The sequence below is a fragment of the Bombus pascuorum genome, chromosome 14, assembly GCF_905332965.1.
Source record: "Bombus pascuorum chromosome 14, iyBomPasc1.1, whole genome shotgun sequence".
NCBI lineage: Eukaryota > Metazoa > Arthropoda > Insecta > Hymenoptera > Apidae > Bombus > Bombus pascuorum.
The window spans coordinates 1294826-1309093 of record NC_083501.1 but is presented as its reverse complement, the minus strand read 5'-3'; the positions used below and the strand labels follow the sequence as shown (position 1 = coordinate 1309093).

The 14268-nt window shown below is 37.2% G+C and overlaps 1 protein-coding gene across 7 annotated transcripts in view; it reads left to right on the top strand.

Annotated features, from left to right (window-relative positions):
* Nucleotides 1–3604: 3604 nt before the first annotated feature.
* The window catches only part of LOC132914161 (microtubule-associated protein futsch-like), a 32398-nt gene continuing 21734 nt past the window's right edge, over nucleotides 3605–14268 (top strand). For 6 of the 7 annotated variants that reach the window (XM_060973006.1, XM_060973004.1, XM_060973007.1 and 3 more), the window contains exons 1-7: nucleotides 3605–4162; nucleotides 4639–4849; nucleotides 5533–5772; nucleotides 12991–13089; nucleotides 13226–13398; nucleotides 13548–13705; nucleotides 13827–14238. In XM_060973006.1, coding sequence (XP_060828989.1) covers nucleotides 5535–5772; nucleotides 12991–13089; nucleotides 13226–13398; nucleotides 13548–13705; nucleotides 13827–14238 — 1080 coding nt within the window. In that variant the 5' untranslated portion in view covers nucleotides 3605–4162; nucleotides 4639–4849; nucleotides 5533–5534. The remainder of the gene's footprint in view (nucleotides 4163–4638; nucleotides 4850–5532; nucleotides 5773–12990; nucleotides 13090–13225; nucleotides 13399–13547; nucleotides 13706–13826; nucleotides 14239–14268) is intronic. The other variant, XM_060973002.1, reaches the window with a different exon arrangement.

Here is a 14268-nt window from a genome sequence, read left to right as displayed (position 1 = left end):
GGAAATGAAACAAGTGGACGATTAAAAATGTTATGATGACACAAGCATACTGTTTGCAGTAGTTGGCAGTTTTCTCTGCAGATACGTGGATTTTCTATGGCATTGGTATACGCTCTGTGTATATTGTAAGTGGCTGCGGTATTCGGCTAGTCAGATCGATGAGACGCCGTCGTCGTGGCGCCTCGTGAACGCCCAGCCCTGCTGTCTTGGCTAAACTTGCGCTTTTGGGATCACTTATCTTTCTCATATATTTTTATATAATATCGACAGATATTGCTAAACAATGATAATTACTTTTTTGTAAACTGTCCAACACTTTTGGATAACGAGAACGAAGCCAGTTATGTAATTGCGCTAATTACTAGTCGTTGATCTTCAATCAGCATATGAAAAATGTAATTATAATTGTATCGGAGAGTATAAGGAAAACGTCGTAATATCTTAATGGCAGTAAGTTGGCACTTTTGTTTGATTTAAGCAGAACGCAAGAAGTAGGAAGTTAAAGTAGGAATCTATTAATGTTTCTTATGCAGACGATACAAGAGGTAGACGTGCTTTATCGCAAGAGAAAAATTTGAAATCTTTAAAAGGAGGCCATCGACGTTATAGCTGCTGAATATACCGCGTTACAGACTGTAATGTAGAAGATGCCAAGTGTAAAATAATTCGAACGATGTAATAATGATGCTGATGCAAATGCTAAGGTACCTGCAATTAATAAGCACAAGCGCACGTATATATATCTTCGTATTACTGAACGGTTTCTGAACGGAGCAGATTAGTGGATTAATACGCTTCGCCAGGTTTTTAGTCACGGACTCTTTAATTAGTATTTTAATTACTGTAGAATCGAGTAGAAATTTTACGTATGCATCTCAATACGCGATGGTACTTTCAAACGTACGTTCTTTACTTTTTCGTTATTCTGCCCCACTAAATTGCTGATTCTTTCATACGTATGTTCAGATTAAATTGCATTTGTAGTCGAATATATCATTAATCACTTTCATTTGGAAAAATTTTTTAGATATTATGTTTGTTAATTACGAACGGTTTGAAGAGTGGAAGGTGAAATAATTTTAATTGATTTACATATATATACATATATGTCGTTAGAGTAGATATCGTAAATTGAATCGTATCTACGTTTCATGCGCGTCGAAACGTCACATGTGTCGTCGCGATGTCTCGCGTGTGAACGCATTTACCTACGTCACTGACATGGTGGGACGTAGAATAAGTGCGGAACGTAGGGCGCATCGTCATTACGACAAGAGACAGTATCCGACTTGAAGAGATGCTATATTTTGGTTTCTGATATTCTCAACACGGTTAGTAAGGGATGCCGCTCAATACTAGCGCCGCGCACTATGGCCAGCACTGTAAAACTTCTGACTTGTACCCTGATCACGTTCGAATCCTATTCGAAATTATATTTTGACATGAAAATAGTATGAAAATTAGGGGCATTTAACGAGAAGAGAAAATAACAATGTTCTACTATTACTTTGGAATACTAAATATATCATATATAATTCTTCTTAATAACACATTGTGCAACTATTTTTTTAAACAAATGGAATATACACGTTATATTTTATATTTATGTATAGGTGCACGTGTGCGTGTATATATATATTTTTTTTTTATAGTTATATATTCAATAATATGAAGAAACAAAAAATAGTAAAAAATTAATAGATAAATATTTCTTAACTAGAACCAGAACGAGAAAAATTTGAATAGATAGGAAGGATATAAATAATTATGAAATACTGATGTTTTTGAAAAAATTGGAAGAAAAATATACCATCAATCGGGTACGATATTTCATAGATACAGGGTTGAAGATTGTGAGATGCAATGCGGCAATCGAAGACGGCCAACGAATCGATATATCGACCGCACGATCAACAAACATTTTAATTGCTGACATTATTTCTTTTCTTTGTGATCTTCCTCGTTTTAGTAGATTCAAAATTACCGAACAATAAATATAAATAATTATTAATCTACAAACCGATAAAATTGTAAATATTATCAAATAATTATAAATGTTTCAATTATTAGGAAATTTACAAATTTTTAAAAGTTTGGCAACCGAATAAATTTAACTGACCAAACAACAGAGGTCACATCTGCAGTTGTAGCTATATGCATTCATATACATATATCTCTGAAGCGGCTTCATTACGTAATTGATAACACAACTGCTCGTAAAATATTTCTTATTTTTAAAAACATATTTTTGGAGGCTTTATCCGAATGTTCGATCGAGCATTTTTCCATTTTATATCGAAATGATTATTTGTCCCATTTATGGAAATCTACTACTTTATCTTCAATAAAAAAATTAATAGAAAATGGAAATAAATGGAAATAAATACGTAGCGAAAGAACTATTTTAACTGTTTTAAGCTCTATGTTTTGTTCGAAAAAGATATTGAGAAAAAAGTTAGAGAAAGGTATTAGTGATATAGAATTGACGATGAAGTAAAGCGATAAGAATTACGGGAACAGATCCTCCCTGCAGTGCGACAAATAGTATACCTACATATGTGGCCCACTCATCAGACGTGACATGTTATGCTTATTTTGACATCATTATATGTTTATTTTAGAGAATAATAAGTATAAATTACAGACGTACATAGCAATTACATGCTGGAGAAGATGTGCCAATTATTTCACATATGCGGTATCTAGTTTAATTTGAATATCTTCTAACAAGAATAAAGGTCAATATTATGCCTAAAGTTGCGTGAGACTTAAGCGTGGTAACAATAATTTCCCACTGATAATTTGAGGAAGTAATATATTCATAAACCTCAATACATGTCAACATTTTAAAGAATAAAATACGAACTCTGAATATTCATCGTACTTCTAATCATCGTTACTCATTTTAACAAGCGTTTCGACGTAATTATTGCCACGAACGTAAATAACGAATGAGAAACGGTTCCTTAATTTCCCACGGCATGCCGGCCGGCGCAATGGCAGACATATGTATCGCGTGCTTCTTAGCCAGTCATTATTTTACCACGTAACATTTTCCCTTAAATAACCGCACCCGGTACTGCAGAGTATGACCAACGTTGACCTCCAAGTCTCGGTGATACTTTGCCAGTTTTCTCTGTTTTCCGGTGCTGGAGTCCTTTCCCTCGATACCGGCATTTTCCGACGTCGTGCCGGCCGGCTTGCCGGTCGTGTCAGTCAGTCGCACACATACAGATATACACATATGGCCACATATACGTGCAAACGTGTAACTAAAGTGGTACGATGTCGTACCCTGGCTATTCGAGTATGTAATACAAAGTCTGTGCATGTATATAGCATGGTCCCCGTTATACACCTAAATGGGCCTACATTGCGACGTTTCCGATGCCGTGGAGATGTTGCGTCCGTGTGTATGTCGGTGAAAACCGAATGACTAGACGTTACGGGCAGTCTGAACTGCGCGAACCTAAAGCAACCGAGCCAGTGCGCATCGCTAGTGGGGATACCGGAACGATCCTTGGAGAGGGGGTGTCTTTGCATGGTAGCGGCAAAGGGTATCGCAGTCTGTTAGAGAGCCGGCAGCCCGCAACGCGAGAGTTGCTGCCGAGTCAATTCGAGTTTGAAATATCGTTTGATTGAAACAGACAGAGAGAAGAGACATTTCGTGAATTCGTAGTAAAGAAACTCGGAAACGACGGAATCGTTGTTAACCCCGTCCCTAGATAAAGAAGGGACAGGCATCGTCTCGTATTCGTTCCGATCTACGTTTAGTGTCGCTGTGTCCTACAACGGTTCTCTCACGCCACCCTCTTTGCCACCGTATTCGCGAACTACTCGGTCTCCTGTCGCTCTCCATTTGCCCCTCTTTTGCTAACCTATCTCTCCCTTTCTCTTTTCTCTATCTCTTTCTTTCTATCTTTCTCTCTCTCTCTCTCTCTATCTCTCTCGGTCTTTAAACGCAACATCGAATACGAAAGAAACGGAGAAATTAAAGCGTTCGCACGAAGAAGTAGCCTGTTAAGATAACAGACTGTTTTCGATCGCTTCTCTGACGGATATTATTCACGTTGTTTTCTACGTGGAAAGAATACCGTTCCTGGATTGTACATATAACGAAAGATCGAACAATTAAAACTGGATAATCGTGTCACGTAACGAGGTAAGCTGGTAAAACGTATTATTAGAAGATTCTCGGTGCGAGCGTTAATTAGTTGATAAACGAGAACGGTAGGGATTTGAATTTCACGAAACTTTTAATAACATTCTGGTGAACTATGTATAGATTTTATCGGCCGGCTAGGTGGATTGCGGGAGGGGTTGTTACTAAGGGGTAGACTGCAGTGCCGATACTCGCTCGTCCGGTTGACACTCTTATACCAATGTCGTGGAGTAAAGTGTTGTATATTGTGCGGGGAATGACAACATGACACGAGGTGTTTTATTTTTTTCTTTATTTTTTTCTACGAAATATATTAATAACGTTATCATTTTTATCACTACTCATCGAACTTTTAAATCCAGTCCGTGATTTTCCGAATTTACAGTCTTCTATCTCTCGCTATTTTTCGAAGAAATGGAATTTTTTTTTATTAAAATTCATCATCAAGAATAGGTGTTTAATGCCCTGTTTTGTAGTTAGCTAGCCCGAATTTGGATCAATGATCTAATGTTGTACGGAGAAGCTCGGATCCTGCGCATTCGGCGATAGGACATAGCCCTACTGCTTTTCAGGAAAAGGGTCGTGCAAATCCTGCGCAATACTTAACGCCAACACTGTCCGCATGAAATTGCGGTGTGACGACGCGGTGACCTTTTCATAAAATCTCTTCGAAATTTTGTTGCCTCGGTAAGATTTCGTTCTAAAATGTGCATTCTCGTTTGCACGAATCTCGATGGATATCTCGATCGTATTTTTATTCTCTTTCTTCTCGCGTAGTGAAATAATTTGTGTCAAACGAAAGAAATCTTTAAAGTGATCATACTTTGTGTGAAAACATTTTTATTAACGCGTTCGCGTTTCAACTGTACATAATTGGGAATACAGGTAGAAGTAAAATCATCGTAAGAATCGAATATATAAAGAGGGACAAATTGCAACCTTGCAGTTACCTGGCAACGATCAATTTGACATTTTCTTTTTTTTTTCATTTAAAGCTTTTTACGTTTGTATATATACATCGTATACGAAATGCACGTATGGAGTTAAACCGACGATCATCGATCATCGTACAGCTGCCAAACATAAAAGTAGTATAACAGTAGTATGGGTCAGCTCTAGTATGATGTCATATATCAGATGTCATCGTATCTGACAACTGTTAGCGAAAGCGACAGCCAATCGGTTTGTAGATAACTCACGAATTATAGATAGGTGATTTTATCCGACTAACGTATTTAATCGACAAACTTTCCTCGAGGAGACATTTACCGATAAAAATTATTCTTTATTCGGATCTAGCGATTGTAATTAGTAATGGCGAAGAATAAGCTTCCTTCTTATCTAATTTAGTTGATTTGTCTCTGTTTCAGCAATGAGTACCACGGATCCTACTGGAGAGGGCGGAGGGGGAGGGGCAACGACTACGATATCACCAAACATTGAACAAAATGTATCTCCGATTATACCGGTGACCGGTAGTGCGGTGCAACCTGGCTCTCAACAACAGCATCCACCACCGTCACCACTAAGTGGTTGTTACCTTCTCGTTGTGCTTCCAGAGCCTCATACCACGCAGCATAAAGATCTCATCTTAAATCGTCTTGCAAAAGGTAAGTACAACTCGATCAAAGCAATAATCATCGTAATGTAATACGATGTCCATTGAGAAATTGTCTTTAGGATTTATAACATCTAAATGCATCCCTGATAGCAATTTCAAAATCAGTTAACAAATAAAAATCGAAATACGCTCCATTGAACGCTTCCGCGGCTTTAGTTTCTATTTTCTTCCTTTTTATTTTCGTTCTAATCTAGATAAGAATAGCGTCAATGTGGAATATCGTTTTATCAATAAAAAGAACATAATGTCGTTGATAGATGAGAGAGTATTGTTAAAGTATTTAAAGCGTATGGTTGAGACTCCGATAACAATTATGATTTCATATACATATTTCGTGGTATTAGTTCCGCACATGAACCCAGGCGCTAACGGTTCTTCTTTGCTGTGCGTATTCCTTCCGATTTATCGGACAAGCTTACCCAACAACTTTATCCAGGTCCCCCTTGTTGCTAGGCGGAGTTTGAGCGGACGTTGGTTAGTAAGGAAATCGAATGGTACCTCTATACGTCATTAACTGTTGGTTGTCAACCTTTAAGAAGCGATACAAGTGCTATGGTTCTCCAAATTTCGCGATTAATAGTTTAATTGCTAACCCATTTTCCTACTATTCGAGTGAACTCCGACTTCGTGGGTTAGTTCGTGCTATTAGACGATCAAGACACGCTTAGCCACGAATTACTTTCTACTTTTAATCTTATTTTATTAATACATCGGTGGTGTAAATATTATTTGCAAAATTTGACAAACGTAGTCACAGATTTATTTTCAATTTATTCTAGAAAGTTCAGAACGCCTTTCCGTTTCCTCATACAATTTTAATGCAAAATTCATCTATCGTGCAAATTTTTATCAATGGAAGGAAAAATTACAAATATATATATATATATGTATGCATAAGCGTGAAAAATGTTGGCAACATTATAAAATGTTTCATGCATGTCTCGCGTGTATGAAACAGGTCATACGTAGTCGATTGAACGACAAGATTGTTTATTAACAGATGTAAAATTCAGTTCGAGCGTTGGATTATCAAAAATTATCAAGAATGTGGAAAAGACACGGAGAAACGCGTAGGAAACGGTGATTAAGAAATAGGGCGTAAAGGAGTTAAGACACTAAAGGAAAGATTCATTACGACGGAAAATAAAAGTAGGAAGAAGCGAATGGTAGAAAGAAAATAGCGGATGAAGGGAAAAATCTGTATTTGTGAGTTTGATGCGGTATGCGCATGTTAGACCAGCCTACGGCCACATCCCCGCAGTCACCAGAACTTGGATCAATAATCCATCTACACAGTATATAACGAAAATCGTCGCTAAACTATAATGACAATTTTTTTAAATCATTTTCTGATGTAATTCAACGAACAATGGTTGCTTATATGTTGCTTATATGCTGCATACAGACGTATACAGAAGCAAAGACAGGGAATGAAAATTGGGCTGAAACGAGCGCACGCGATGCGTTGATTTCTGAAAAGAGTTGCTAGAAAATGAGCAGATTAGATAAGAAGATAAAACAGATTGAAAATGTTTGGAACAGTGTAATCGTTTTAATTGTTAGTTGAAGATCATTTTCGCACGCGAGACGATCATTATTATTCATTACGTTAAAAAAGATAACATGTCAGAAACAATTAGAAATAAGTACTAACATGTTGTTACGATAACAGAGGGTATAATTTGAATACGAGCTAGAAATTTATATAATTCTTGGAAGATTCCGAGTATAAGAAAGGTATAGCTGGTTCGATAGAGCATCCGATCAAATATCTTGGAATTCTAAGTAGATTTCTTCGATTACAACCAGAATTCTTGTACCTTCTATACGTGAGTTCGTATGGGTCGTTTCGTATGCAATGGGTATGGTGTACGCGTTAGCAAGTTTCATGTGAGTCATGGGTTGCCCGTGTAGAGCGTAGACGCATCACAGGAAGGATTGGTAGAGCGGAAAGAAGGCGAGACATGAATTCATTCATCTGCTTATTTCGAAGAACCTAAATGTAATGCTGACTCGTCCACTGACTATTTTTGACAATGTTATTGTGCCTCGTTCTCAATATACATGGCCAGAGTTACGAATAAAAAATGTGAATAAACTTGACATACTGACAACATACTCGAGTTTTAAATTAGATTTTGCCAAAAGTACATAGAGAAGAACGTGACTATATTGATATTTAGCAAATATAATGATCTGTTATAAAAACTTCTACAGAAAAGCATATTAATATTTGAAAAACAGTAGTAATAGAATATTCGCGTGATATCTTGATTTGTAAATCGTGTATCTGCTTTAGAAACTGATAATTTTTTATGGAGTATGCGAATCGTCGTACGTGAACATTTGCGTGAGTTAATACATGGTAATATGCTCGTAAAAGATTAATGTGATAATGCATATACAAATACATGTACGCGCGTATATTTACAGATATTGTACGAGTAACCACACATACGTAAGATAGGAAGGCATACTTGTCGGTATGAATCATGATTGAGGACGTGGGGAGCATCGCGAAAGTTGGAGTTATTCGATGCTTGTAATATCCGGAAGAACTTGCGCATAGAGGGTTCCGTTCAATCAAATGGCGAAATTTGCATACGTGCTTTTCCAACCGCATTACGCTGTTTATCCAATTACAAGGAACGAAGCACGTACATGCACCTGTACTCACATATGGCGAACTGAAAATCAAAGTGGTGTGAATCGAGTTTCTAGAATCTCAAGTTAATAACGTATTTCAATTTTTATATAGAAAATATATCTGCTATATACCGTGGTATTTGTTATAGCATTTGCATATTAACAATTAGTACCAAGTATATCAAACTTCGAGTAATTCAATAATATTTTCATATTATTAGAAAGGTATTATCCGAGAAGCATTCAGTATCAAATATAACAATTGGAAAATAAGAGAATGTGCCATCTAGTTTCATAGTTAATTTAGTCACAACTTCGTCTGTTGCTTTCTAAGAATGTAATGAATTTCCTATAATAATAAACGTAGGACGCTATTTTATGAAACATAACAGCGAACTGACTCGCGCCACTATGATTCTTAAGCCAGATGTGGCTCGGTCAGACATTCAGGCGTCTGTAGGCGCGTGATCTTTTACTGTTTTCACCGTGGCGACAATTTTTATTCTAGCGAAATATTCACAATTTCTCCAAACGATTAAATCGACGCTCTAACGTCGAGGCATTCGGAAGAGAGAATATTCAATTTCGCGTAACGCAGCGCGTATCGTCGACAGCGTGATAAAAGGTCTATCGAACATCGAAAGGAATCGAAGCATTGATTCCTCGAGAATATTTGCGACAGTCGATGCAAACGTCGAAACAAGGTGCTATTTAGCCAATTTCCAGAAAACTTTTTCAGAAGACTCTTACAATTTCGTCGTACGCGCAACTGAATATAGTGTGTCTAATTTTATCACGGCATTCGCTAGTGATTTGCTCTCTGGTGCATCGTGCTTTCCGAGTCGTGAAACTCTGTTTCTCGATTACCTTGTTCTTGAACCTGACCCTTACACCAAATAGCATACTTAGCATCGATACTCGTCCAGTTATAATAAAAAAATATTTTTTCGCATGCTTGTACTTTCTCCTTCTTTTCCCTTCGTTCCTTTGTTCCGTTTCGAGTGCTTCTTATTGTCAACGAGGACGCTAACGATATGCAACGATGCAACTGCATAAAGAGATTTTTATTTTCAGACTTTTATATATAATTCTCTACTTTCTTTTACTTTCCCTTATCGCGTATTTCTGTCACATTATACACAATATTATAACTGCAATACTATGTATTATCTCATATATCCTATCTATGCTTTTTTTTTTATAAATATTTATTCGTTGCAACGATTGTCTGTACGCGTGTGCTTACGCACACAACACGCGTATCGCTATAACGATTCTAACTAAAATTTCTTCGCTAAAAGTGCATACATTGCTGCGATCGAATGATATCCGAAAGTACAAATACGTTTGAATATTATTATCGTATATGGAATATTCTTTATTCAAGCGAAAGGATACTCGTCAATGGCCTTCGATAAGTATTTAGTTGTTTGTCAAGCGTTATCGGACAATATCGAAACGCGAGAAATAAATTTCGGTCTCGTCTTTAACAAATCCTTGGAGCAGGTCTTCGCCCTTCTCTTAAAAATATAAATAGCCGCGGACGGGCTAAGTCGATCTCTGTGCTATTCCATCAAGTTCGTGTATGTTCAAATATTGGTTACTAGTTAATCAGTAAGTTTGTACGTAGGCTGCTGTTAAATTTATCGAACTACGCTAAGATTTATTACATACATACGTAATTTGTTTATTTCGTCTCGAGTATAATAACACGACGGTATATAACAAATATTATTATTCCATCTAGACATGCTTTGTATTATTTGCGCTAAACTCGATCAAATGACTAAACATTTATAGCCGTATTTAATCAAAGAAGCGACGATAAATGACACTTACGATTGAAACAGGTTACAACAACAGCTCTCTATCGACCTCGTTCGATATTTTATTCGCCTCGCGAGATCAATCAAGAACGATGTCAGCACTTTTCGAAGAAACTTTTTGACCCTGTTAGACGACAAAAGCTGCTACGTTACGAAGATCCGTCCTGTCTTACCGCGTACGATATATCGCGAAAATAATATTTCGACATTTCGATGCTCTTTAATGACGTTAATGTTATTAATTAACTATACGGACGTTTCTCGTGACATCGAATTTACGTTCATGTCGGAGACGTACGAATTTCGAGAACGGTAAGTTGCACGAAGGATAACGGAAAACCACGTCTAAACATAGTTGAGGCAACTCCTAACATTCTTAGCGTCCGTCGTCAGGCAGGAAGAGACGAAAAAAGGAAGAAAACTTATCAAAATAGAAAAAGAAAAAAAAAAAATACGCGAGAAAGGAGGAAAAAAAATGGGAGGGAATTAAATAGAAATGGAGAAACGAGATAGCAGCGAATGTTTAAGATTCTGAGAGATACTGCAAGAGGGGTAAATGCTCGAACGAAGAAAGCCATGATTCTGTCTATATTTAACTGTATCTTTCACTGATACTGTTTTTAAGTAGAACATGTCTACGACCTATCAACGCGAGGTGCATCAGACGATTTTCTCCAAAGAAAGAAACATTACTGTTACTAAATATTCAAGCCATTCCACTCGTAGTTTATCGGCATTTATTTTTCTAAATTCATACAAAAGTCTCGCGCTTGCCAGAATTCAATGGCTGAACTTAACGCGTTCTATCTTCTACAATTTTATTTGCTCTATCGCATTTGTAACATTTGCATATCGTAAACGATTTTCGATCGTACGTTTGATAATAATTAAATTGTGCTAAATATATTACTACACGGATATTAGTAATTAGTACTAAATAGATTAATATACACGTATTAATCTATTTAGTACTAATTACTAGTACATATATATAGATGTATGTATATCGTAAAGAAAATGTAGAGGGTTCGTCACGCATTAAAAGGCACGACCCCCGACGCACGGCTTCTCTTGTATCATCGTCAGGGCTTCCGATCAATTTGACATAGAGAATTTGCTGGTTCTGTGGTTCAACTTGACAAGTTAAGCGATTCGAAGGAATTATAGTTATACGGTTATCTCATATATAATTGGATTTAGAAATTCATTTTAATTATACGTTCTTAAAATATGAAACCTATTTTCCATTGATTTATTCTTCATGGATTATCAACGATTATTCAAACTTTTTCTGTTCTTGTAGCATGTGCTCCATTTCTCCCCATTCACGTCCACATTCAAATTTTATTCGATCGAAAGTTATTCTTCTAAATTTTAATCGAATAAACCATTGTTCGTATTTATAATCCCTTTACACGTACGCGCGTCCATTTATCCGAATAAATTTATTCTCGCAATAAAACAAGCTTCCCTGGTCGCTCGTGATTACTTTTGTTTTTCATAAATGTTTATCGAGCAAGTGAGATTTTACGTGCTGAAAGTTTAAAATCTCTTAGCATCGAGATACGGCGGTACCATTACCGATATATCATCGATCCTTTGGAGTTATGGTATCTGGTCTGTCACGTTGCTTATTCTACTTTGTAATAAAAATTACCTGTTCGCTTCCACGCAGATTGGAAACGCTTTACGATGATTTATTTCTCTAACTCTCTCGATTCGTTACCGCTACGAAATAAATGTAACAATCAATTTGCTCGTAAGATTTTCGTCGCAAGCTTGACAAGTAAAAACTAGCCGATACGTTACGATTGTAACGTTAATTTATCCATCTGTATATAATTAAAGAACAACGTCGTTATTAAACCGTAGTTTATTTATAATAAATATTTATTCTAGGACAGATTTATTCTACCATAGGCACATTTATTATTATTATTTATGCAATCGCGTATGCTTGTGTTTTAAGCGGCTGGCTGCTGGAAGTGGATTTCACGTAGAAAAGATAAAATAACAGTAACGGAGATGGCAATAGAGAGTGGGTGCAGGATGTGCGATCGATCGCCGGCTACCGCCGAACCACGTGACGGGGTGCGGTATTCGTGACGTCATAGAAACTCCTGTTTCATTCGTGCTATCGACATATTCGTTTCTTTTCTTTTTTCTTTCTCTTACGTCAATTGTTCATTCAACGTCTAATTCCTTTAATCTTATTTATTTCATCAATTTTACACGTATAACTTTATAACCAATTTTCCACCCTACATGCGATTATTTCTACAATAATTTACGTTGGACGAGATCTTTTGTCCGTTGTATATTTTCTTGAAAGAGCCCATAAGAAGGGCAATGCGCGTAATCAGCGTTTACCGTCGAGCGTTTCTTGCTCTATGTTTAGTTATAGGTTCTACTAAATTCTGATTTTATATGATGCAGACTTTCATCTCGTTAATAGAATTGACGAGTCGACGTTCGAGTAGAAGACAATTCTTGATTTCTTAACCTTCACCTTACGTTATTCAGCCCTGAATCATCCTCACTTTACGAAGCCAACCTAGTGCAGACTCTTAGGTAGTTGTGTACGACGTAATAACTTGCTATTTCGATCATTTACCTTTCGGATCTTAAGTCCTGATAAAAGAGATCATTTTCGACTTTTCTAATCGAAAGAGAAGATATCGACGAGCCTTACGCGATCTTCCTTTGCGTTAATATCTTCTAATTTTGAATTTCAGGTTTCTTGTCGTGGGACAAAGATAGCTGTCACGTAGATTTAGAAAAAGAATTACTGGCGTTGGTGGCGCAAGCTCCGGAAGGGGAAGAAGCAAGAAATGGTATTAATTAAAATGCGCGATTATAAGATAAATATTATCGTTGAATCTAAATCGTTCGCTATACTATTCCGAATCCGAAGAACGTACTATAGATCGTTATAAATCGTTTCGTTCGCTGAGAGAAATGAATTTTCAGGCGAACGACTGATCCAATACGCTACCGAGAACCTCGTTACCGAAGTTCTGATTCACCCGCAAACGAATACACTGTTACAATGTATCCGTAACCTTCTCGCAAGCTTTACAAAACACCGACACATTATACATGGTGGCTATACCTTCAGTGGAAATGGTTCCTGGATACTGCAAGTACGTGGCAATTCTACATAAGCATAATACGTTGCGAAACATAACATAGAAACTTAACACGCAAAACTATTACTAAGCTCATCTAGTATAGTCTGAACATTTCTGTTTCCACTGAAACTAACGATCACGTTCAAATGCCACGCGTCCAGGATGGGACCTTTAGCCTTGCCGATTTCCTGGATGCGTTCAGTGAACACGAAGTGCAAAGAGTTCTTCGTGCGTATGAAAACAGTGTCACGGTAGACATTCATTGCGCGAGTGTCGGCGATTGGACAACAAATAGACTTTCCAAAGAAGCTTGTACCAGGTTTGTATCCTATTTATTTCGAACAACGTTTTAATATCGACGTAGATCGTATTTCAAGATTATAGAGAGTCTGCGACGCTTAAACAATTCATCTATGTGTGTTATATTTGCCGTGATACAGACCTTGCCGAGTAAGAGTAAATCCCGATGACGTTCTCACCGCTGGATTACCAGCCATCGCGAGTTTCACGAATTACATTGGACAATATCTGGTTGCCCAGACACTGGACCAACTTATGGAACCATCCGATGTCGTAGGCAACATAAGATTTAGTCACCCAACATTGTATGTCTTCCCTGGCGGTCAAGGTGATGCCGCGCTCTTCGGCATAAATGGTTTTAACATGTTGGTGGACGGTGGTTTCGCCAGAAAGGCCTGTTTTTGGGACTTTACCAGACACTTGGACCGCCTCGATGCGGTCTTAGTTACTAGAATAAATAATAGTAATGTTGGAGGCATGTCCAGTGTGCTCCGCAAGAAGAAAGAAATGCACGTCTATCCTCAAATCGGACATTTCTTCTGCAACCTAATCGTAAGTATCGTTAATTTATAAAAAATGCTA